Here is a 22,867-nt window from a genome sequence, read left to right as displayed (position 1 = left end):
CAATTAGAACATGCTCATACTAACTCAGATAAAAATTGTTCTTTATATTCATCTTGTGCCGCACCATAAACAGACAAAAGAGCCCACCAAAAACCATCCACTTTATTTTTAAGAATAAACTTGATATGAAATTCACCATCCTCAATACTTTCTACTTCAAAAAAATCTTGATTTATCCCCATTAGCATTCCCCCAGACATTCCCCGAGGGCATGGCCAATGTCACACAAAATCAACCCCCCACAAAAATTTTCTAGACACTGAGTCGAGAAACTATTTTTGTTGGTTTCTGATAAAGCTATAAAATCAAGTTTATTATCTACAGCCACATCGTGTAAGAATGTATGTTTAGCTAAGTCACGTAGTCCTCTGCAATTCCAGAATACACCTTTCATTAGAATAAAAGTTTTGTTTTTTCCTCAAGGCTATATTCTTATTGAGAAATTTCAATTTCTTTTTATTCTTTGCCACCTTGATGGGTACATTAACCAATATGCCATCAAGGTCCGCATTACTATCGTCCATCACCTCCTCCGTTAAGTCACCACAGAGTCGACTAATAGTGGAGGTGTCGGGATCGATCTCATCCTCCTCAAAGTCACAATCATTCTCAAGTTTGTTGATAGTTTTAGGTGCTTTCAATCTTTCTGCTTCAACATCTTTGATTAAAGAAATAGACCCAAGAATTAAATTATCATTGCTCCCCAAATGTGGCAGAACCGCATGAAATAACGTACTTACGGAGGCGCTCGTCTTCCATCAGACACTAAGCACCCCGAAAGCAAGCTGCAGCGAGCGGTTCCGTCGGGCACACCCTAAGGGAGAGCCTGAAAGATCCACATTTTCCCCCAAGGATCCAATAATAAGAATGAGTTACAATACTTAATCTATTTCATACATCCAGAGTTCTTAGAAATTCATTATTACATTGCCAAATTCAGAGCGCGGAATATTAAACAGCAGAATGATAATAAACATCTAGCGATAAGGAACAAGGATCCGTCTATGCCCACCAGAAGAATCATTCACACAACGGTACTCCTCAAGCATTACCTGCAACAGGGGTAAATAAACCCTGAGTACACAATATACTCGCAAGACTTATGCGACTAGTGGGAATAGTTTCCCGACTCCAAGGGATATGCAAAGCTTTATGGTTTGCTGGTTTCCTTTTTGTAGAAAGCAATACTAATAGTGAGTCTTTATTTATGTTATTATTAGCAGCCATGATTAATTTATTATCTAGCCATTCTATGTAAGCACATGTTCTACTTTCAAGCATGAGTTGTGCAATCAGTTCCATTTCATCACCTTCCATCTTTCAGTTCTTACTACGGTGCTAGACCGTAGACAAGCCATACCGGAATGTCGGCGATTCATGAATCAATGCCCCCAACTAGGTACTCCGAAAACACATGCCCCGCTTGTACCCTAGGCACAAGCAGGACTAACCCATCACCCTCTTGTCATGGGGTCTAGGTCCTCATCCAAACTTGGACTCCAAGCCCCCACTTCTAAGTCCCAAACTTAGTGTGGTGCAAGGACCTCCACCATCTCCGCCTCCAATCAGTCGGCTCGGAAAGAGCCGGAACCCACGACAAGAGAGCAACAAGTCTTTCCTATGCCCATACCCAAGTATGTGCTTGGGATAATAAATCTATGACTTGCCTAGAGCCCAATACAATGGCCGGTCCTTAACCAACATAGACAGGGAAAAAGTGTAACCAAGCTATGCCCTGTTGGCCGCAGAACATAACCTCTTACACCCACCAATACCCAAACCATATCCCTGCCCGGTCACCATTTTCCTTTCCACCATTTTATCATGAGTGATCATAATTACCACCTATTGCGAGTAACGGCAGGTTACTCATGCGACCGAAATCCTAAGCATAGCAGCTACTCGGCCTATACTAGTCGGACTCATAGGTAGATATATTTATGCATGTAGTTTCCATAAAATACCTGTAACGTAAATGCACATCATATATATATTTAGTGATCATTAAAAATATGGGTTATGCATCGGGGCTTGCCTTGGGTAGGCAGCGGGTCAACAAAGTCAGCACCAAAAGGCTCTGAGGCTCCCTTCTACACGAGGATCTCCTCCTTATGCTCCTCAATGACCTCCTCGTAGTCATGTTCATCCGCAGGCATGAACTCTACCAACTCGTGATCTACATGCATAAAATGATGATGCAACACTTAGTAATACGGCAACAGAAACTCTTAAATAAAAATACGTCTATCAAGCTATTAAACGAGTTCTACCGACTAAGGTGCTAAGTTACCTACTATTACCACTAACAAGTATGAAGCATGACATATTATCTTAGCAACTAAAGGTATTCTTACTCTTAATACCGATTTACTCTATATATGATTAAACAGAGAGTACTAGCTACTCTATTTATCAACCTACTCTAGGGCTACAAAAATTATAGTGAGTACACAATAATCTAAGGAACCTACTGTAAAAAATTTATGGCTAAAGCTATCACCGATTTGCCACAAAAATTCCTACAAATATTGAGCTACATAATACTAAGCTTTCTAAATTAAATTTATGACAATCATTATCATAGCTAACTATAAACTAACTACACCAACAGATAGATGGCATTTTTGTGAACCCAACAAATTTTGTTTCATTATTTTTGGATACCTACAACATTTACTATCATTTTTCAAAGTTCAGCTCAAAACTAAATTGAATAAACATTTATTAATTCACTAGAAAATGAAAAACCAGATTCCTCAACACGGCCCGCGAGCGAGCGGCTCGGCCCACTCCAACGCCCCGCATGCGCATGCACACTGGCACGGCCCATGTGGCTCGGCCCACGCGCGACAGTGGCCCAACACGGGGAGACCCACGCGCGTGCCGACAATTATGCAAAAGAGACCCTGGCTTTCAACTAAATTAACCCGCAGTCATTTCCACTATTTCACTCTCTCTCTCTCTCTCTGACGCTCGCACTTAGCCCGTCGGTTCTCTACGAATTCTCGTTTCAAGGTCCCTGGCCAGAACTTAATAGAGGCCGCGGCATCTCCGGCCAAATGCCGGCGAGCACAGACCCCCTCGGCAGCAATACTCACCACCGCGACATTCCTCATCACAAGCGCATTCGATAGAGGTAATAAACACCACGATTGGAGCCACATAGAGGCGTGGCCACGCACCACGGCGGGGTTTGGCCGTGGTGACACCGACACCGGTGAATTAACCTAGCCCAATGCCTCTACCGCTACCCTAGGAGCGAAGGTGCCTCACCAGATACATGAAGGATGGACTGGACGAAGTCACGGGGCTCGGCGGGGTGGTTGGCCATGAGCGTGAGGTTGTTCTAGTTCACGGCAAGCGTGCCGATGGCGTCCCCGGTGACCTATTGCTCCACCGACGAAACTGTTACACGGGCGAGGCAACCAAGTCAACATGACGCAAAGGCACCGCTCAATTGAAACAACGGAGCACGGAGCGACGCCCTGGCAGAGCACCTGCCTCGACGACCATGGTGGACCGCTGCGAGGAGAATGCCCCGCATTACCTCACTAGAGGATGAAGGCTCGTCGAGACGACTCTAATCGTGGGCTAACTAACAGGGCTAGTTGGGTGCATAGTTAATTGGAAGGAGGTGGACTACACAAGGCTAATTAGATGGACGACTCAACTCGGTCTTATGGTGGTCGGCGATGGGGAAAACTCAAATCGATGCCCCGACATCGTACGGCCGCAACAGTGGCAGTGTTGGCTTGACGCTAGACTCCAACTCAAGCTATAGACACGCACGATTACGAGGATAGGGCTAGGCTTTGTGGTTTGCCTTGGCGTGGCTCGGCCGATGCGATTCAAGGCGATGTGACAGGGAGCATGGCGTGGCATGGTCACTAAATGGGAGAGGATGACAACACGATGGGTGATGGCTCCACGTGCACGTACAAGTCCGACATGACGACGTGCGACCGCAGCGCCATGACCCACAAGACGACGATGGCATGGCACTATGCGCCGCAGTGGCTGGCGCCGGTTCGGGGAGGTAGTAGCGTGGTGACGCACGAACGTGGACGTGATGGTGAAGGCAGGCGGGGCAATCCCATGCGCGTGTAGCCGTGAAGGGTCAGTGGCAGCAGTGGTCGTGCGAGCATCGATCGGAGCACAGCGTGACCGAGGACGTAGCTCGACGCGATGGCGATGGTGAGCAGAGTGACTCAGGCGGATGCGACGGCGGGCAGAGCGGCCAGGCTCGCTGGGCCCCAGCGTGCGCATGTGCGCGTGAGTCACGTGCCAGGGCGCGACAATGGTGGTGTGGCCTGGGCGGCGGTGCACGTTGGCGTGTGCGTGCGTGCTGCTGGCGGCAACACCGACCAAGTCACGGTGACCACGGCCAGACGCTGGCATCGTTAAAAAATGTGTCTTGCACGCTTTTTAAAGCTGCTAAAAAATCTAACTCGATGATCCAGTAGCTACACCACCTATTTTACGCTTGAGATTGTATGTCAAACTACTAAAACCAACCATGAAATTACACTACTTCTTAATCCAATTCGCCTACAAAAATTCCCAAACCTAGCTTCGTCAAAGCGTTGTCCGACTTAGAAATTTCGGCTAAGTCTTAAACGGTTTCGTGTCGAATGCGATTTCTAAGCTATTAAGTAAGCTATCTAGCGAATTCCGTTCTCGACCGCAAGTATTTCATCACCACCTACGAAGTTTGTACTACAAACTTTATTAAAGTTTCGTATATGCGTTCTATAGCATTCTCATTCAATAAAAATTCATTGAGAACCCTAAATGACATAACGCGACATGAAATATAACATTCGTTTCGTGTTTTCGATGAACCTTTCGAGTCACAGAAATTGATTTACACATTATATTTCATACACTATCACATAAACATGATGCACATGCAGTGTTTTATCAGAAGACTGTACAGTGTAACACTGAGGGTGTTACACCAAACTAATGCCCACTCCCCCTAGGTTCTCCTCAATATGAACGTTAGAAAAAGAACAAAAGGAATGAACATCGAGATTACCTTGGGGTTCCTCGAGGTTCTTGACAGCAACTCTTCTTTCTGCCCTGTCAAACGAGTGCACATCCTCCACATCCGCATTCTGCTTACTACGCCGCACCGGAGTGAGCTCTCCATCAGACAAAACCGCCATCTTCATCATACTCCCCAGATCATTTTTTGTTTCACCATTTGCCACTATTCCTACCTCCAACATTGCATCAGAGTCACCATGGTGCTGTGCGTCACCTTCTGTTGGCCCACCAAAATGCCCAAGTGAAACTTCCATCTGTTCCTCGTCCATCATTCCAGACGGCTGCCTGAGAGGAGTAAGCTTCGTCTCCCGAGCTGTAGTTCCAGTAGCCGGCATAGCCGGCTGGCCCAAGTTATGCACCTTTTTTGAATTTGCCACTATAGCCTGTGTATCCAATCCCTTCGCGCCTTGTTCAGTACCCAGCAACGTTTCTATGGGTCGCTGCGTTATTCCCATTGTTGCACTTTCCAAAGCCTCTGATTTCTCTGCACGAGAGGATTGTGTAATTTTCTGTGTCATAGAAACTGTGTTCACCAATTTCCCACTTGGCCTAGACGACAAACGTGCTGGTGCCGAAGCAGCAAGTGTTGCCGCGTTTCTCACCTCCACCGAGTTCCCTTTCTGAACCCCTAAAAAGGAATAAGCTGCATCACTAAGGTCATTTTCCTCGTCTAGCAGATCATCATTTGAAAAATGTTCCATCATTTGTGCCTCATGAGTTTCCTTTCCGGTCTCATGACTAGCTTCTGTGTTTTTAATATTGGCATCTGAAGGAAAAGAGTCTCTGGTATTTTCTGCCTCCTTCATCTCGGTGTCCTTTGCTGTTCCAAAACCATGATCTTTAATCCCCTCATTTTGAGTGTTCGTTTTGCTCCGTAGTCTAATATTTGGCGAAAATGGTTCAACCTCAAAAATCAACTGGAAGTATCTGTTGCCGATGATAACGTCCAATTTTGTCAGGATTGCATCAGGCTCCAGTACCGCCACTGCAAACCGCCCAAAATTGCTAGCTCTTGTGGTAACCATGTCCACCTCCTGAGTGACACCAAAGAGAGTTCCTAGTGCCCACAAAATGACATATTCCCTCAGAATCGTTGGTAGATTCGTGACCCGCATCCAAACCACTGGCAAGACATGTCCAAAATATTCCTCTTCTTCCTTAAATTCTTCAAATTTGAGAGTCACCCCTTCCTTCATCTCTGCGTTAAACCTTGTCATCTTAGTAAGGTCAGCTTTCATAGGCAAAAGAACCTTAAACTCAAAACCATTGTGGCGTTTCACTTCCCATGCAGAAGTATCAGAGATCAAAACCCTCAAATATGCCACGACATCCTCCTCTGTCAAGTTCTTGCCGATAGTAGAGACTAAAGCCAATCTAGAGTCTTTCTTAGCTGGCTGAATAGGCGTGCATGAGGAATGTAAAAACTTGTAAGTGGATTAGCAGCCTGACCGACCAATTGTACTACCGGTTTGGGCTGTTTGAGAATGGGACAACGAATCATAGCATGATCAGTACTCTTACAAATTTCACAGTAGACCACCACTGTGCATTCGAACATCAAGTGTCCCTTGACTCCACATCGCCTACACATCTTGGTAGTAGCTATCCTTTGCACATCCATAGCACCAGTACTGGCCTTCATTATCTCCAAGTTCTCAGCCCGCACTTCCGATGTCCCAGCAGCGGAAGAGGAACCCTGCAAAACTTGAGACGCCGACTGCCGCCCCAAGTCCTTGTTCATGCTGTGCTCAGTCGACACTATTTCTTTCTCATTAATCTATAGATGTTCCCCTCCTCCTTGTTTCTGTCCCTTGGTAGCCTATTGCTTCTGTTCTGTCCCCACCCCTGGTTGCATCGACGGTGGCTAATGCGCCGGTCCAGAGGTTATCTGTGGAGGTTGAGGTGCAAGCTGTTGCTGGCTCGCTGACTAATTCAACAAATGTGGAGGTGTTGATGCCTGGCGTTGTGGTTGAGCTTGTGCTGGCACCCTCTGAAATCGCTGCGGCATATGACGTTGGTAATTCCGTCCTTGCTGAAATCCACCATTCTAGCCACTATTCCCATTGCCATTGTGCCGACTGTCTCGTCCCCGTTCATAGTCCCAGCTCGGACCATAGTTAGGCGGGTGGGACCCGAGGTTGGGGTTGAAGCGAGGGCCATTGAAGAACGCGCTGTCATCGTTGTTGTTGTAGTCATACCCGTCGCCGTGGCCATGTCGACCACCATGTATGCCTCCACCACCACCTATGCGACCACCGCCACAACCGGCTCCGAATCCCCATCCTCCAACATCACCACCATTGCCGCTACCACTGTTCCCCGCTCCTGCTGCTCCCGCCATCGCCATGCCTGAAAGCACCACACATGAACATACGAGGGGAAAACCAGAGACGGAGTGGCGGCTAGGGTTCTAGAGTTGATTGTGTCGAGGTCGTATTCACTACGGGAAACAGATCCTTTGCCGAGTGCAACTTTCTTTACCGAGGGCTAAAAGTCAGGCACTCGGCAAAGAGCTATTTTGTCGAGTGCTGCACTCGGCAACGATATACACTCGGCAAAAAAGACTTTGCCGAGTGTCAGGCACTCGGCAAAGCCAGACACTCGGCAAAGGCCCTTTTTGCCGAGTGTCAGGCACTCGGCAAACCCTGGTGCTCGGCAAAAAGCGGCATTAGGTAACGGCCGCCGCCTGCCATCCAGGTTTGCTGAGTGCCAGTGGGTAGGCACTCGGCAAACCACTTCTTTGCCGAGTGCCAGATCCTGACACTCGGCAAAGAATAACGGCAAACTATATTTTTCTCCACTTTTGAACTCCAAAATTTTTGTCGAGTCCTCCTACAGTACATGAGACTCCATGTTAAAATCTGGTACATTTTTATGGCTTTTTGCTATATTTAGTTAATTTATTTCATTTAATTGAATTTTTTTTAGAAAATGCAAATTTGAACTGCACGTGCATCGAATAATGGAATTTAATGATTGAAAAAATGATATTCATGGTATTGAGTGTAGTGTGAGGCCGTATCCAGGAACAAACCCGAAATTTTGAACATCTTCTTCACGAAACATGACCACGAACTTGCGGACGAATTGTTTTTAAATTCTATAAAATGCAAACGAAGTCCGAAAATCATGAAACTAGTCGAGATGTCATGATATCGTATGTGGAGGATGTGATAAAAATTTGAGAAGGTTTGGTGCATGTTATCACGTACGATGCAGTGCGGTTTAGGGTTTAGATTTCAAAAAAAGGAAAACACGTTTGCCGAGTGCCCCGATCTAGCACTCGGCGAACCGGCAGCCCTAGTCCTTTGCCGAGTGCCAGATCAGGGCACTCGGCAAACGGCCCATCCACACTCAAACCGACCAACCGTTACCTCCCACCCTCCCACACACGCACACACGCACACACGCGCGCTGCCGTCCCGCCCCGCCCCGCGCCGGCCGGCCCGCCATCCCGCGCCGCCCAGCGCAAGCCCCGCCCGCGCACGGCGGCACGCCCCCGCCGGCGTGCCCCCACCGCCTTCGCCGGCCCCGCCTGCCCTACCCCGCCGACGCGCCCCTGCCACTCCGCCGCCCGCGCACGGCGGTGCGCCCCCACCGGTGTGCCCCCACCGCCTTCGCCCGCTAGCCCGCCCACACCGGCGCGCCTCCGCCGGCCACCCCGGACACCGTGGCCCACCGGCGCCCGCCGCTCCAACCCTGCGGCCCGCGCCCCGGCCCACGGCAGTGCCGCCCCACCCTCTCGGTGCGACCTCGGCCGTCCTCGGTGCGCCCCCGACCGCCGCGGGCATCCTCTCCACGTCCCTGGCATGCCTCGGCCGACCCCGATGCCCCGATGCCCTCCCCGCCCCTGACACCATAGGTGAGTAGTAGAGTAGCAGTGGTAGTATGTTTTAGTAGAAGTAGAGTTCGGTAGAGTAGTAGTAGTAGGTGGTGGTAGTAGTAGTACAGTAGGTGGTTGTGGTGGTAGTAGTAGTAATAGGTGGTGGTGGTGGTGGTTGTAGTAGTAGAAGAGTAGAGTGGCGGTGGTGGTGGTGGTTGTAGTAGTAGAAGAGTAGAGTGGCAGCGGCGGCGGCGGCGGTGGTGGATGAATTTGACTTGGCAATGATATGTTGAATTGAATGCATATGTATATGTGGTTGTCGGCCATCGTGCCGTATGTTTTTTGTAGGTTTTGGATACCTCACCGTGCAGGGGAGGTTCTGCCAAAATTTTGAACTGAGATAGTATTTTGTTCTTTTTTTTGCAGAGATGAGCCGTCGTAGCCGAGCCAGAGTATCTCGGTGATCTCGATCGTCTTCCTCGCCGCTGCGGGTCTGCCTGCACCACGTCGCCTCACCATGGCCCCGCTAGCCTGACTCCACCACCACCCTAGGTATAACCCCTCTTTTCGTATCATGGTCGTAGATCGCGTAACGCAGTTAGGCGTCTCCTGTTCGAAAGAGATACGGTTGGAGGTATGTAGATCTTTGCATATCTATGACCGTATCAGTTTTGGATTGTCCATATTTTTTGGACAGCCCGCGGATGCGTAGATGGGTTAGTTTTCATGGTCTGTTCTGATCCAAGATAGAGTTTCAGCATCACCTCCCTGTTGTTCTCCGGATATGCACTCTTCTTTGGCAGGACGTGTATTTGGAGAACAACGGGGAGGTGCTGCCGAAATTCTGTCTCAGATAGGAGTAGAGCATGGAGACTAACCTCATCTACGCATCTGCGGGTGGGATTAGGACCTATCCTCACCTATTAGACAGTAGGAACGCCATGTAGATGCAATTGATGGTTACTTTGCTCGGTGATACATATGTTAGAGGATGGATGACTGTCAGTGGATGTACACGGGCCGGAGAAGTCAGAGTGATTACACCAATGAATGGATGAACAAGACCAATGCTTTCTTGAACAGTGCATTTGGCAAGGCTGCTAAAGGACATTGCCTAGTTTTGTGTCCCTGCAACAAATGTGGAAACAGGAGAAGGGTAAACAAGGTGGAAATAGGTAAACATCTTGTGAAGAATGGATTTACGCCGGACTACACCCGGTGGGTCCACCATGGTGAAGCCCATCGTATGAGAGAGGAGGTGGTGAGACCATGGGTGGAGGCTTTTGATGCTGATGCCGGGGTAGCGTGTTTACACACCTTAATTAGCTTTGCATTACTGAAACATTGGAGTGAAATATTGCAGGCCCGGCTGGAACAAGAAATGAGTCAACGTCAGGAGCTAGAGGCCGGGCAGCAGAGGATGGCGGCCCAGCTGGAGGCCGCGCGGTAGGCCCAGGCGTAGAGGCTGACAGACATTACGGAGTTCCTACAAGGGCTTGGGCAATGTGTGGGCTTCTCTCTGCCAGCTGGTCTGTTGGTTCCACCTCCGCCTCCGCGTCCTATAGCTACAGCTACTCCTGTGAGTATGAAAGTTTTTTACTTTCGCTTGTGCTTTGCTTATATGGCCTCTACCTTCCTAGATTAGCTATCCAAATAATCTTGTCTCACATGCAATCTTTTCTCCTTTGTGCAGTCTCCATCTGATGGTGGTTCAAATAATCCACCTCATGCACCTCCGAATGATGGAGCTGGGCCTTCACCACAGTCGCAGTGGCCGAGATGAGTGCACATTGTATTTTTTTTATTTGTTGTTCACTTGGTGATGGACTTGTGATATACTTGTGATGTACTTGTGGACTTTGATGGACTTGTGATGGACTTGTGGATTTATTTGGATGGACTTGAGCACTTATTATTATATATGTGATATATATTGTGATGGATGTGATATGTGCGGATGGATGTGTGGATGGATGAGATATATATGTGATGGATGAGATATATATGTGATGAATGAGATATATATGTGATGGATGAGATATATTTGTGATATATGTTTGTATGAATTTATTTGTCATGATGGAATGTAAAAAAATTAAAAATTGTCGTTTTGGGTCACTTTGCCGAGTATTGCACTCGTCAAAGGACCTCGTTGCCGAGTGCCATGGTCACAACACTCGGCAAAGCTGGAAAAATGGGCGCTCGGAAAACCATTTTTCTAGCTTTGCCGAGTGCCATGACCATGGTACTCAGCAAAGAATTTTTTTTTAAAAAAAATTCAAACTTTGCCAAGTGCCGGCCAGAGGGCACTCGGCAAAGATTTTTTTTAAAAAAAATTCAAACTTTGCCGAGCGCCGGCCAGGGGGCACTCGGCAAAGAATTTTTAGAACAAAAATAAAACATCTTTGCCAAGGGCCGGATAGAGGGCACTCAGCAAAGAATTTTTTTTAAAAAAAATAAAAAATATTTGTCGAATGCCTGCAGGGTTGGCACTCGGCAAAGCGACCATCAACGGGGCTGGCACCGTGACAGTCGCTTTTCTTTGCCGAGTGCCCCCGGGGCTCTCGGTAAAGCCTTTGTCGAGTGCCCGATGAAAGACACTTAGCAAAGAGGGCTTTGCCGATCAATTTTTTGCCGTGTGTTCTTTGCCGAGTGCCTCAAGCACTCGGCAAAGAACCTGAATCCTATAGTGATTTCCCCAGTAGGAAACGCGGAGCCAATTTGCCGCAACGATAGGTCCTACGTCCTAGCCCAATCTACACATGAGGCCCACGTTGGTCCTCATCCTGAGGCCCACCCGACCCAGTGAGATTGCCGGACAGAGACGGGGTCTCCTTGCCATGTGGTGAAATTGGATCACACGGAGTTTGAAATTGAACACGATCACCGACGGTCCCCAACGCTGGCGTCGGTGAGAGAAGCCGCTGCAAGGTCTGCAAGAGAGTGCCCTAGATGGCTGACCGTCGGCCATGCCCAGCCCTAACCACACAGTCACCAATTGTCATCGCCGGCGATACCCTTGGTCACGGTAGTTTCCCGGACCATGGCTTCACCGCCGTCCGCCGCACATCCATCAGTGCTTTCAAGATCTTCCGAACCATTACAGGCTTCGTATCCATGGAACCCAGAGTAGGAGGTTCCTCTACTCGTTGGTGAACCGATGAGTCTTGCAGCGCCATCTCTGCCTCATACAAATGTGCCGTAGAGAAGCCATGGACCGCTGCATGGTGAACCAGGTCCGGCATTAATGGTGATTGGGACGTGACCTCCTCATCAGAGTCATCATCGTCTGCCAGAGCCTAGAACTTAGACCTTGTTCCCAAGGGACAGAGGTCCGTTGCAGGATCGGATGTCATCCAATGACTACAACCACCGACGAACTTCCATTCGCCGTTCTCATCCTCCATCTCAGTTTCCTCTTCCAAGTTGCCAGAAGAACTTACCTTCGTGTCGCTCAACCGATCCTTTGATCTACAACGTGAGACTGATGGAGAGCGCGACCGCCAAGGGGGCGGTCTCCCTCTCTCACTCATCTCACGAACGTGTGATGTGTGAAAGATACTATCCAGTGTTGCTATAGTTATCTAATCTATACCTAATAATAAAGAGGCAAAATTTCCAACCATTTTTTTCATCCATTCATTTTTTCGTTCACCTTCTCCTAACTATCGGACAATGGAGAGTTTTTTTGTCCAAACACACACACACATATATATATATAGCCATTGGGAGCCCGAGGCTTCCAATAGCTAACAGAGAGCCCCAGCCAGCCACCCCACCCAGCCCAACCATTTAGGTCCGTGGAGCTGACGCGCACGTGCATGTGGGGACCCTGCGGACTCAGCTGATTCGAATGCATAAAATCCCATGTCAAGCTGCGTTGGAAAGTTTTTATCGCGATGTTGCATAGAAATCAGTAGTTGGATGATTTAAAATTAATTCGTTACCACATAGAAACCTCTCGCACAAGTAGGACTTCCAGCTGATACAACCTGACAAAGCTGATGCATGCATGCATGCGCACATACAATCTAATCTCTTTCGTTTTTTTCATTATAATTCCTCAATGAAGCATCCGATTCAAAAACGGCTTTCACCATTGAACCCCTGATATGTTTGTGCACGATTCAAGATCCATTGTGTATATTGTTTTTGAAAAAATTTAAAATTCATAAATTTGAAATTTGAATCACGGCACATGATGGCCGATTGGATGCATAGAAAGAATGGTCAAGATGCGCAAAAAAGTTTTTTGCACCGACGTTGCATAGAAATTAGTAGTTGGATGAATAAAAATTAATTTTGTTACCGCATAAAAACCTCTCCGTGAGATGGACATTTCACCTAACACAACCGTGATTGCCTCCACAACATCATGCTTTCCACTATAGGGGTGTATAATTAACATGGGAACAATGCATAGAATATGGAGACCGCAAGCGTAAAACATGGAGACGATTTTGTCTTCTCCAAAATTTGAAATTTTAATCATGACACGTGATGGCCAATTGGATGCATAGAACCAAGATACGTAGAAAGGTTTTTGCACCGACGTTGCATAGAAATTAGCGGTTGGATGAATAAAAACTAATTTTGTTACCATGTAAAAACCTCTCCATAAAATGGACATTAAACCTAACATAACTGTGATTGCCTCCACCAACATCATGCTTCCCACTATGAGGGTGTATAATTAACATGGGAAAATGCATAGAACATGGAGACCGCAAGCATAAAAACATGGAGACGATCTCGTCTTCTCTAAAATTTGAAATCTGAATCATGGCAAGTGATGGTTGATTGGATACATATAATCAATGGTCAACATGCACAGAAAAGTTTTTGGCGCCGACGTTGCATAGAAATTAGTGGTTGGATGAATAAATTAATTATGTTACCGCGTAAAAACCTCTCCGCGAGATGGATATTCCACAATCGTGATTGCCTCCACCAACATCATCTTCCCACTATGGGGACATATATTTAACATGGGAATAATGCATACAACATGGAAATTGCAAGCGTAAAACACGGAGACCTCATCTTCTCTAAAAATTGAAATTTGAAAAAATAGCAAGTGATGGGCGATAGGATTCATAGAGTCAATGGTCAAGATACGCAGAAACATTTTTGGCGCCGACATTGCATAGCAATTAGTAGTTAGATGAATAAAAATTAATTTTCTTACCGCATAGAAATTAGTGTTCCAACAATGTATAGAATTATGTACCAACAATGTATAGAATTGTGTAGAAGCGCACAGATAATTGTTCCAACAATGTATGTCTAAGTGTTCTAACAATACATAAAAGAGTGCTCCCACCATGTATATAAGTGTATAGAAGTGCACAGATAACTGATCCAATAATGTATACAAATTTGTTGTAACAATATAAACAATACATACACAGTTACAATTTAGCCATGCATAGAAACTTATGCACACAAGCATAATAACACAAAATCAACAAACAAAATCAAAGCAAGCAACCACCATTGGGAGGTAGGGGAGGGGAGGATGTGTCGTCGGGTGGAAGGGACAGCGGGTGATGTGGAGGCCACGAGCAAATCCACCATTGGGAGGTTGGGCCACCGATCGTGTAGGGGGTGGCCACGTGCTATCGGTCATGGAGGATTGGCCGCGTTCTGCTGGTCATGGACGGGTTTGCCGCACACCACTGATTGGGAAGGGGGTGGCCGCGTGCCACATGTCGGTGGAGCAGGGATCCGATGCTGCCATAGCAAGGGGTATTGGGGCCGACGAGGGAGATGGAGAGGCCGCACAGAAACATCCTTCCAACCATCCTACATCCCAACAAAGGTATAGAAACATGTTTTAGCAGTCGCCGAAACCTTACAGTGGCAAAGAAAGGCATAGAAACATGTTTTAGTACGCGCAAAAACCTTACAACAGCAAGAAAGACACATGTTTTTGCAAGCACAAAAATCTATTATGGTCCCAACCCAAACCTTGCCTCCCACTTGGGCGAATGTATAATTAATAGAGAAACAATGCATAGAACGCAATAAAAACCCTCCCCTGTGGGGGATTATTTTATCCAAAACCATGACAACCCCAACACAAACCATTATTCTCACTCTAGGGACGTATAATTAATATAGGAACAGCGCATAGAACCTAAACCCCCCCTCCCTTCTAGGGGATTATTGTACCAGGATTGTGACGGCCCAACCCAAACAATGCATAGAACAATTTATAGAATTGTGTACCAACAATGTATAGAATTGTGTAAAATTGTTTCTCTATTAATTATACATTCACCCAAGTGACAAGCAAGGTTTGGGTTGGGACCATAATAGATTTTTGTGTCTGCAAAAACATGTTTACATGTCTTTCTTGCCGCTGTAAGATTTATGCGCGTAACTAAACATGTTTCTTTGCCTTTCTTTGCCACTGTAAGGTTTTTGCGCCTGCTAAAACATGTTTATATGCCTTTGTTGTGATGTAGGATGGTTGGAAGGATGTTTCTGTGCGGCTTTCCCTTGCCCCTCGTCAGCCCCAATACCCCCTGCTGTGGCGGCATCGGATCCCCGCTCCACCGACCGGCGGCACGCGGCCACCCCCTTCCCAAACAACGGCGTGCAGCAAACCCGTCCATGACCGACGACACGCAGCCACCCCCTCCACAACCGGTGGCCCGACCTCCCAATGGTGGATATGCGCATGGCCTCCACGTCACCCCCTCTCCCTCCCACCTGATGGTGCATCCTCCCCTCCCCTACCTCCCCATGGTGGCTGTTAGCATTGATTTTGTTTGTTGATTTTGTGTTCTTATGATTATGTGCATAAGTTTCTATGCATGGCTAAACTGTAACTTGGTATGTATTCTATACATTGTTGCAACAAATTTGTATACATTGTTGGAGCAGTTATCTGTGCAATTCTACACAATTGTATACATGGTTGGAGCACTCTTCTATACATTGTTAGAACACTTCGACATACATTGTTGGAACAATTACCTATGTGCTTCTACATAATTCTATACATTGTTGGTATGCAATTTTATACATTGTTGGAACACTAATTTTTATGCAGTAAGAAAATTAATTTTTATTTATCTAACTACTAATTTCGATGCAATATCGGTGCCAAAAATGTTTCTGCGCATCTTAACCATTGATTCTACAAATCCGATCGTTCATCACTTGTTATTTTTCAAATTTTAAATTTTGGAGAAGACGAGATTGTCTCCATGTTTTATGCTTGCGGTCTCCATCTTCTATGCATTGTTCCCATATTAATTATACAACCCTATAGTGTGAAGCATGATCTTTTTGTGGTGGCAATCACGTTTGTGTCAAGTGGAATGTTCATCTCGCATAGAGGATTTTACGTGGTAACAAATTAAAATTTTATTCATCCAACCACTAATCTATGCAATGTCAGCGCCAAAAACTTTTCTGCGCATCTTGACCATTGATTTTGTGCATCCAATCGTCCATCATGTGCCACGATTCAAATTTCAAAATTTCGAGAGGACGAGATCGTCTCCATGTTTTACGCTTTGCGATCTCCATGTTCTATGCATCCAATCGGCCATCATGTGCCATGATTCAAATTTCAAATTTTAGAGAAGACAAGATCGTCTCCATGCTTTTATGCTCTCCCTCACAAGATTCTATGCACAGACGACAACATAAAACTCTATATCTTAATGCACAAATTTATGAATTTTAAATTTTTTCAAAAAATATATTCATAATGGATCTTGAATCGTGCACAAAAATGTCAGGAGTTCAATGGTGAAAACCAGTTTTGAATCGGATGTTTTGTTGAGAAATTATCGCGAAAAAATAGAAGAGATTAGAGTGGACGCACACATGCATGCATGTGTCAGCCTGCGTCAGCTGCTATCAGACGTCCCACTTGCGGAGAGGTTTTTATACGGTAACAAATTGATTTTAATTTATGCAACCACTAGATTTTATGTATCGTCGCGCTAAAAACATTTCAGCGCAGCCGGACCTAGGATTTTATGCGTCCGATCGGTTGGGTCCCCATGGGCCCCCACCTGCGTGCGCGTCAGCTTTGTGGGGGCTGGGTGGGGTGGCTGGGTGGGGCTTCCAATAGCTATTTGTAGCCCTGGGCCCTCGACCAGCATCATGCTTCCTAATATGGAGAAGTATAATTAATATGGGAACAATGCGTAGAACATGGAGACCACAAGTCTAAAAACATAGAGATGATCTCGTCTTCTCCGAAATTTGAAATTTGAAAAATAGCACGTGATGGACAATCAGATTCATAGAATCAATGGTAAGATACGTAGAAACATTTTTGCACCGACATTGCATAAAAAATAATAGTTTGATGAATAAAAATTAATTTTGTTATCGCATAAAAACCTCTCTACGAGATGGACATTCCACCAGAGGATGATTATTTAATAGAGGAACAATGCTTAGAAACCCGTGAAACCCTTCCCACTAGGGGGTTATTATATCGAACATTGTAACTACCCACCCACACTGTGCTTTCCTCTAGGTGATGTTTATTTAATAGAGGAACAATGCATACAAACATATAAAACACTACCCACTAGGGTAGACTATCCATAATGATCCCATCTCACAACATGCTTCTCACTGATTTAGCAGGAGTAGAAAACTATTTTTGAAATTAATGTCAGCTACATGAATAAAAATGTCATCCAGCAATGGATAGAAATGTCAGCTACATGGATAACTATTCCTACAATGTATAGAAATGTGTTCCAACATTAAATAAAAATATGCACCAACAATGTATAGAATTATGTTCGAGCAGTGTACACAATTGTGTAAAAATTTACAGACTACTCTAACAATGTATATAATTGTGTCCCAACAATATATAGAATTGCGTACCAACAATGTATAGAATTGTGTCGAAGCGTACAAATAATTGTTCCAACAATATATGTCGAAGTGTTCTAACAAAGCGTAGAAAAGTGCTCCAATAATGTATTAAACTGTGTAGAAGTGCATGGATAACTGCTCCAACAATGTGTCAAAATTTGTTGTGACATCAACTTTTTACATTAACCCATCAACTACATCAAGATCACACTACGCCATCGCCGCAAGGCAAGGAAGTCGTGAACGGCGCAAGCCTTGTGCTTTGTCTGAGCCACCGTCGCCCTTCAACACCAAATGGAGAGGAATTCATTGTAGCCATCCTACATCACAACAAAAAGGCATAGAAACATGTTTTAGTAGGCGCAAAACATTACAGCGGCAAGATAGGAATAGAAACATATTTTAGCAGGAGTAGAAACCTTACAATGGCAAAAAAAAGGCATACAAAAATGTTTTAATAGGCACATAAACCTTACAGGGTAAGGCATAGAAATATCGTTTAGCAGGCACAGAAACCTATTGGTAAAATTAATGTCAGCTACATTAATGCAAAAATCATCACAAAAAAATCTAGAAAAATTTATAGATTGCAGGATGTGACCAACAGATCATACAATCAAAGTACATGAAAACAAACTGCAAGAGCCATTATTGATAATTGTATAGAAATTTGTAACAACAAAGTATAGAAATGTCATCCAATGATGTATATAAGTGTTCCAAGAATGCATGGATAACTGTTAATACAATGTATAGAAATGTGTTCCAACATTAAATATAAATGTACTCCAACAATGTATAAAATTGTGTTCCAACAATGTATAAAGTGTGCTCCAACAGTGTATAGAATTCTAGATGATTTCTTGCTTACACGGTTGGCTCAAGAAGCATAGAAAATAAAAAATCAAAGTACATGAAAACAAACTACGAGAATCATTATTAATCTAGTTTTTTAAAAACCTGCACTGAATCATAATTACTATGCATAGAAACTTATGTATGCAAGCACATAAACAATTTGTCTCTAAATGGAGGCATCAATATTGCATAGAAAACCATGCTTGCTTGCATTGCTAGCTCTTCATTTGCCGCAACCCCATGTTCCTACAATGCTGCGACCAAATCGAATCAAAACATGGCACAACTATGGCTTAAGAAGCAACTGCTTCCTCTCGACTGCATAGAAACCATTCTTGTTCATGCAAAAACCAGTGGTTGCTTGCTTACACGGTTGGTTCAAGATGCATAGAAATAAAAAATAAAATGCACATAAAACCTTGCTGCGACCCAGGCGAAAGGCAAGGTTGGATCCGCAAGGAGAAGGGGCGGTCGTCACCGTCGGCAGGGTAGAGGGAAGGGGCGTCGTGGCAGGGGGTGCCGCCGGGTGGAAGGCAGGGGCCATTACGGTCACTGTAGATGCCGCCGAGGGGGGGCAGTACATGGCCACCAGAAGATCCTTAGCAATTAGTGATGCCGCTTCACCTGCAGCCAACAATAATGTATAGAAATGTGCTCTGATAATGTATAGAAATATACTCCAATAATGCATAGATTTTTTTCCAACAATGTATAAAAAGAAACATATAGTGGTTGACGACATGATTCAAAATCCTAAGCATATAGTCTGTATCTATACATCCTCGAACAAGGAGCTCACCAAAACAACAAAATACTGGACTAGTAGCCGCTGCTCCACTCCTGAAACATGGCCGACGTGAGAGCTCGCTCCAGCATCCAGGGACAACCACCACTGTGCCATGCTTTTCTGCCATCACCAGACTGCAGCACGCCGGTCTTCGGCGCTAGCAGCTCCGGCCTCTGATTTGGATGACCGAAAATACAGAACGCCAACAAAGATAATAGTTAGTAGAAATGAAAGGAGAAGCAGTGAGTAATCTCACGGATTTAAAATGGAGATTAAGAGATCACAAAATCACAGAAACAAAATCTCACGTGAGGATGGGAACAATTTCGAAACTGAAACTAAAGGGGAAGAGAAGCAGTGAGTAATACCGTTGAGTACGAAAGGTGAGGGGTCGCCGGCGCCGCTAGAACTCGGGAGGTAGCCGGGAGGAGCCGCACCGAGGACACTGCGTGGATGGCCCCGAGGAGGGCGCCGCCGCGGGAGGGGAAGGGGGCCGCCGCCGAGGTGCTCCATCCGCGCAGGCCAGGAGCGCCACCTCGACCGCCATCGGGTGGGGGCTGGGAGGGCCGCCGCAGTCGCCGTAGGGGTGGGGGAGGGCCGCGGAAGTCGTCGCGATGGGGAAGCCATCGGCCGTCGGGGCGTGGGAGGGTCGTCGCAGGCTGGAGTGGAAGCCGCCGTCGCAGGAGGGGAAGAGGGCGGCGCCGTCGCGCCCATGTCCCCTGTGCCGCCGCTGCTGGAGAGGAGAAGAGCGCCGCCAGCAGCCGGTTTGGATGTGGGTGGGGGCCGCCGCCGGTAGGGGTTGGGGAAGGGCGGGTGGCGGGCTGGCGGCTGGGTGGGGGCGTCCTGTGATTAGGGTTTTGGGGATGGGCCGGCGTGGCTAGGTGGGCCGAGATGGGCCGGGGAGGGTTGCTGGGTGACTAGCTGGTTTGGTCGGATCAACTGGTGTTTGAGCTGGGGCTATAGGAAGCCCTGAACTCTCAATAGCATGCTCATACAGAGTCCGATTCCATGCTCATATGTGTTAGTATATAGCTCTTGTCTAACGTGATATAGAGTTCGATTCTAAAATATATTAGGTCATATATGTGATTCGGACTCATGAGCTACCAAATAAATGTTTTCCTCCCACGCTATTCTTTTTTTTAGATTTTTTCCCTCCACGTCTAGAATTTGAAGTCCATCACCATCACGGGTCCATGATTATTTCTTTTTTAAATGCGATTGTAATTTCTTTCTCTTTAGCACATCGTGTCTGAATTTTTTTCCTGTAGATTTGGTTTTTTTCTTATGCTTCTACACGGAGTCCGCGTTCATAACTTTTCCTTTTTAGTATTTTGCCGTGTCCTATATATTTTTTCTCATACATATATGAAACAAATAATAACTGCAATCCACTCTCTCCGTTGCTAATTTGTTGATATAGTTACGATTTAAAATAAATCTTATTTTTATTAAAATTAGATCAATAGATTCTCTAACTAATCAAACAATTGGATAATATTGAAAATTGAAGTTATGTGTTATGATATATATCTATGATTAACAAATTTTTTTGTCTTTACATGAAAAAATATAATAAGATTGTATTTTAATTCGGTATATAATATTGGTAACATTAACTTATAGTATGGATATCATGGTGATCATAGATAAATATAGCTTTTAAATCTTATATAAAAAATAATAAAACATAAATAGATATGTACCATTATCGTCATTGTTTTCCATAAACCCGTTGCAACGCACTGACATATTTGTTGTAATATTCAAAAGATCAAATTTCTCTCCACCTAATAATTTTCATCTTGAAAGGATCAAGATGCCCAAGAGGGGGGTGAATTGGGTTAATTCTAAATTCTCTTGCAATAGTCAAATCCTACGGATAGCCCAATTAATCCCTTGTGCCTAGAAAAGTGTTTCTATCAAACTAATGCACAACGAACTCGCAACCTATGTTCCAAACTTACTCTAGCAAGCAATTCTATGGATGTAAAACAAGTATTGAATTGCTCAAGGTAAATACTCAAAGTAAGTGCTCAAAGTGAATAGTGAGAGAAAGGAACGCGGCGATGTTTTACCGAGGTATCGGAGAGTCGCCACTCCCCACTAGTCCTCGTTGGAGCACCCGCGCAAGGGTGTAGCTCCCCCTTGATCCGCGCAAGGATCAAGTGCTCTCTACGGGTTGATTCTTCGACACTCCGTCACGGTGAATCACCCAAAGCCGCTCACAACTTGAGTTGGGTCACCCACAAGCTCCGCCGGGTGAACACCAAACTCCCAATCACCACCAAGCCGTCTAGGTGATGGCGATCACCAAGAGTAACAAGCACGAACTCTCACTTGACCACGCGAAGCCTAATGAGAAGATGGATGTACACTTTGCTACTCTTGATTTGCTAGTGAGGCTACTCTCTTGGATTCTCAAATCACAAACACCTCACTAGGACCTTGCTCTTCTTGGCACTCACAAACGTGTTTCTCAGCTGTTGGAATGAGCAAAAGTAACTCCACTCACGAGTGGAGCTTCTATTTATAAGGCAGCCTGAAAAACTAACCGTTATGAGCTTCTGCAGGACGACCGGACGCTCCAATCGTTTTGACCGGACGCTCCGGTCAGTTCAACCCGCACAACAGTTTTCATGTGATGACCGGACGCTGTCAGGGTCCGGTCAGCAATGACCGGACGCGTCCGGTCGCTCTTGGATGCTTACTGTACTCGACCGGACGCTGGATACTCAGGGTCCGGTCAGTATCGACCGGACGCGTCTGGTCGCACTTTCTCAAGTCTGGACCCTTACTGGAGTCGACCGGACGCTGGCCCTCAGCGTCCGGTCACACGACCTCCCAGCGTCCGGTCACACCAGACTTGATCTCCTCGGTCAAATGAACTGACCAGACCCTGCGGCCAGCGTCTGGTCGCACCGGAGCCAGCGTCCGGTCAGTATTTGACCCTCCATTCACTTCCAACTTTCGAACATATGTGAATGAAGTTTGCTCCAAAGGATCTTAGGCATTCATAGGAGCTACCTAGAGCTAGTTTTAACAAGTGTGCACCACACCTAACTCACTAGACTCAACTAGGTCAAGCTACCCGTTCATACCCCCCTTAATAGTATAGCCAAAGGAAAAACAAAGTCCTAAACTACTCTAAGTGTCTCTCCAACTCTAATCGACACTTAGAACTAGTTATCCTTAACCTTGTCGTCCATCCTTTGAAAACTGAAATGATTTCCATCGTAGGGGCATGACAACCTCGATTGCCCAATCGATCTCCATTACCATGACCTAACTTAATTGCCTCTGCAAAACACACGTTAGTCATAGTAATCTTGTATTGACATTAATCACCGAAATCCAACTAGGGGCCTAGATGCTTTCAATCTCCCCCTTTTTGGTGATTGATGACAATACCACCTCGAGTATGTTATGGAGTGAGGTTTTTTGATGGGCTTGGTTCATATAAGCTTTTGTCGATAAGAACAAAAGTG

General features: G+C 45.7%; 1 protein-coding gene and 1 long non-coding RNA gene across 3 annotated transcripts; both read right to left on the bottom strand.

The window, feature by feature from the left end:
• Positions 1-7,096: 7,096 nt before the first annotated feature.
• LOC136507183 (glycine-rich protein 23-like) lies at positions 7,097-8,860 on the bottom strand. The gene is made up of 2 exons (XM_066501981.1): positions 8,455-8,860; positions 7,097-7,398 (listed from the first exon to the last, which is right to left on the bottom strand). Exons 1-2 carry the CDS (start codon positions 8,858-8,860, stop codon positions 7,097-7,099), a joined length of 708 nt encoding a protein of 235 aa, XP_066358078.1.
• An 8,851-nt stretch (positions 8,861-17,711) lies between these two features.
• On the bottom strand, positions 17,712-20,183 carry LOC136508942 (uncharacterized). 2 transcript variants are annotated; one of them, XR_010772152.1, is made up of 4 exons: positions 19,748-20,183; positions 19,392-19,552; positions 19,011-19,216; positions 17,712-18,054 (listed from the first exon to the last, which is right to left on the bottom strand). It is a non-coding gene; the product is annotated as an uncharacterized lncRNA (long non-coding RNA). The 2 variants fall into 2 exon arrangements; XR_010772153.1 differs by having other exon boundaries at positions 19,071-19,216.
• Between the last annotated feature and the right edge of the window lie 2,684 nt (positions 20,184-22,867).

This window comes from Miscanthus floridulus, chromosome 15 (genome assembly GCF_019320115.1).
Source record: "Miscanthus floridulus cultivar M001 chromosome 15, ASM1932011v1, whole genome shotgun sequence".
Taxonomy (NCBI): Eukaryota; Viridiplantae; Streptophyta; class Magnoliopsida; order Poales; family Poaceae; genus Miscanthus; species Miscanthus floridulus.
This window is presented reverse-complemented; position numbering and strand designations above follow the sequence as displayed.

Bases quoted from the DNA above. Each gene is read 5' to 3' on its own strand.
- LOC136507183 (XM_066501981.1), bottom strand. From the start codon at position 8,860: ATGCCAGGGACGTGGAGAGGATGCCCGCGGCGGTCGGGGGCGCACCGA. The intron at 7,399-8,454 runs GTGCGTGTGTGC...TGGTGCTTTCAG, and splicing joins CGGGACGGCAGCGCGCGTGT to GCATGGCGATGGCGGGAGCA.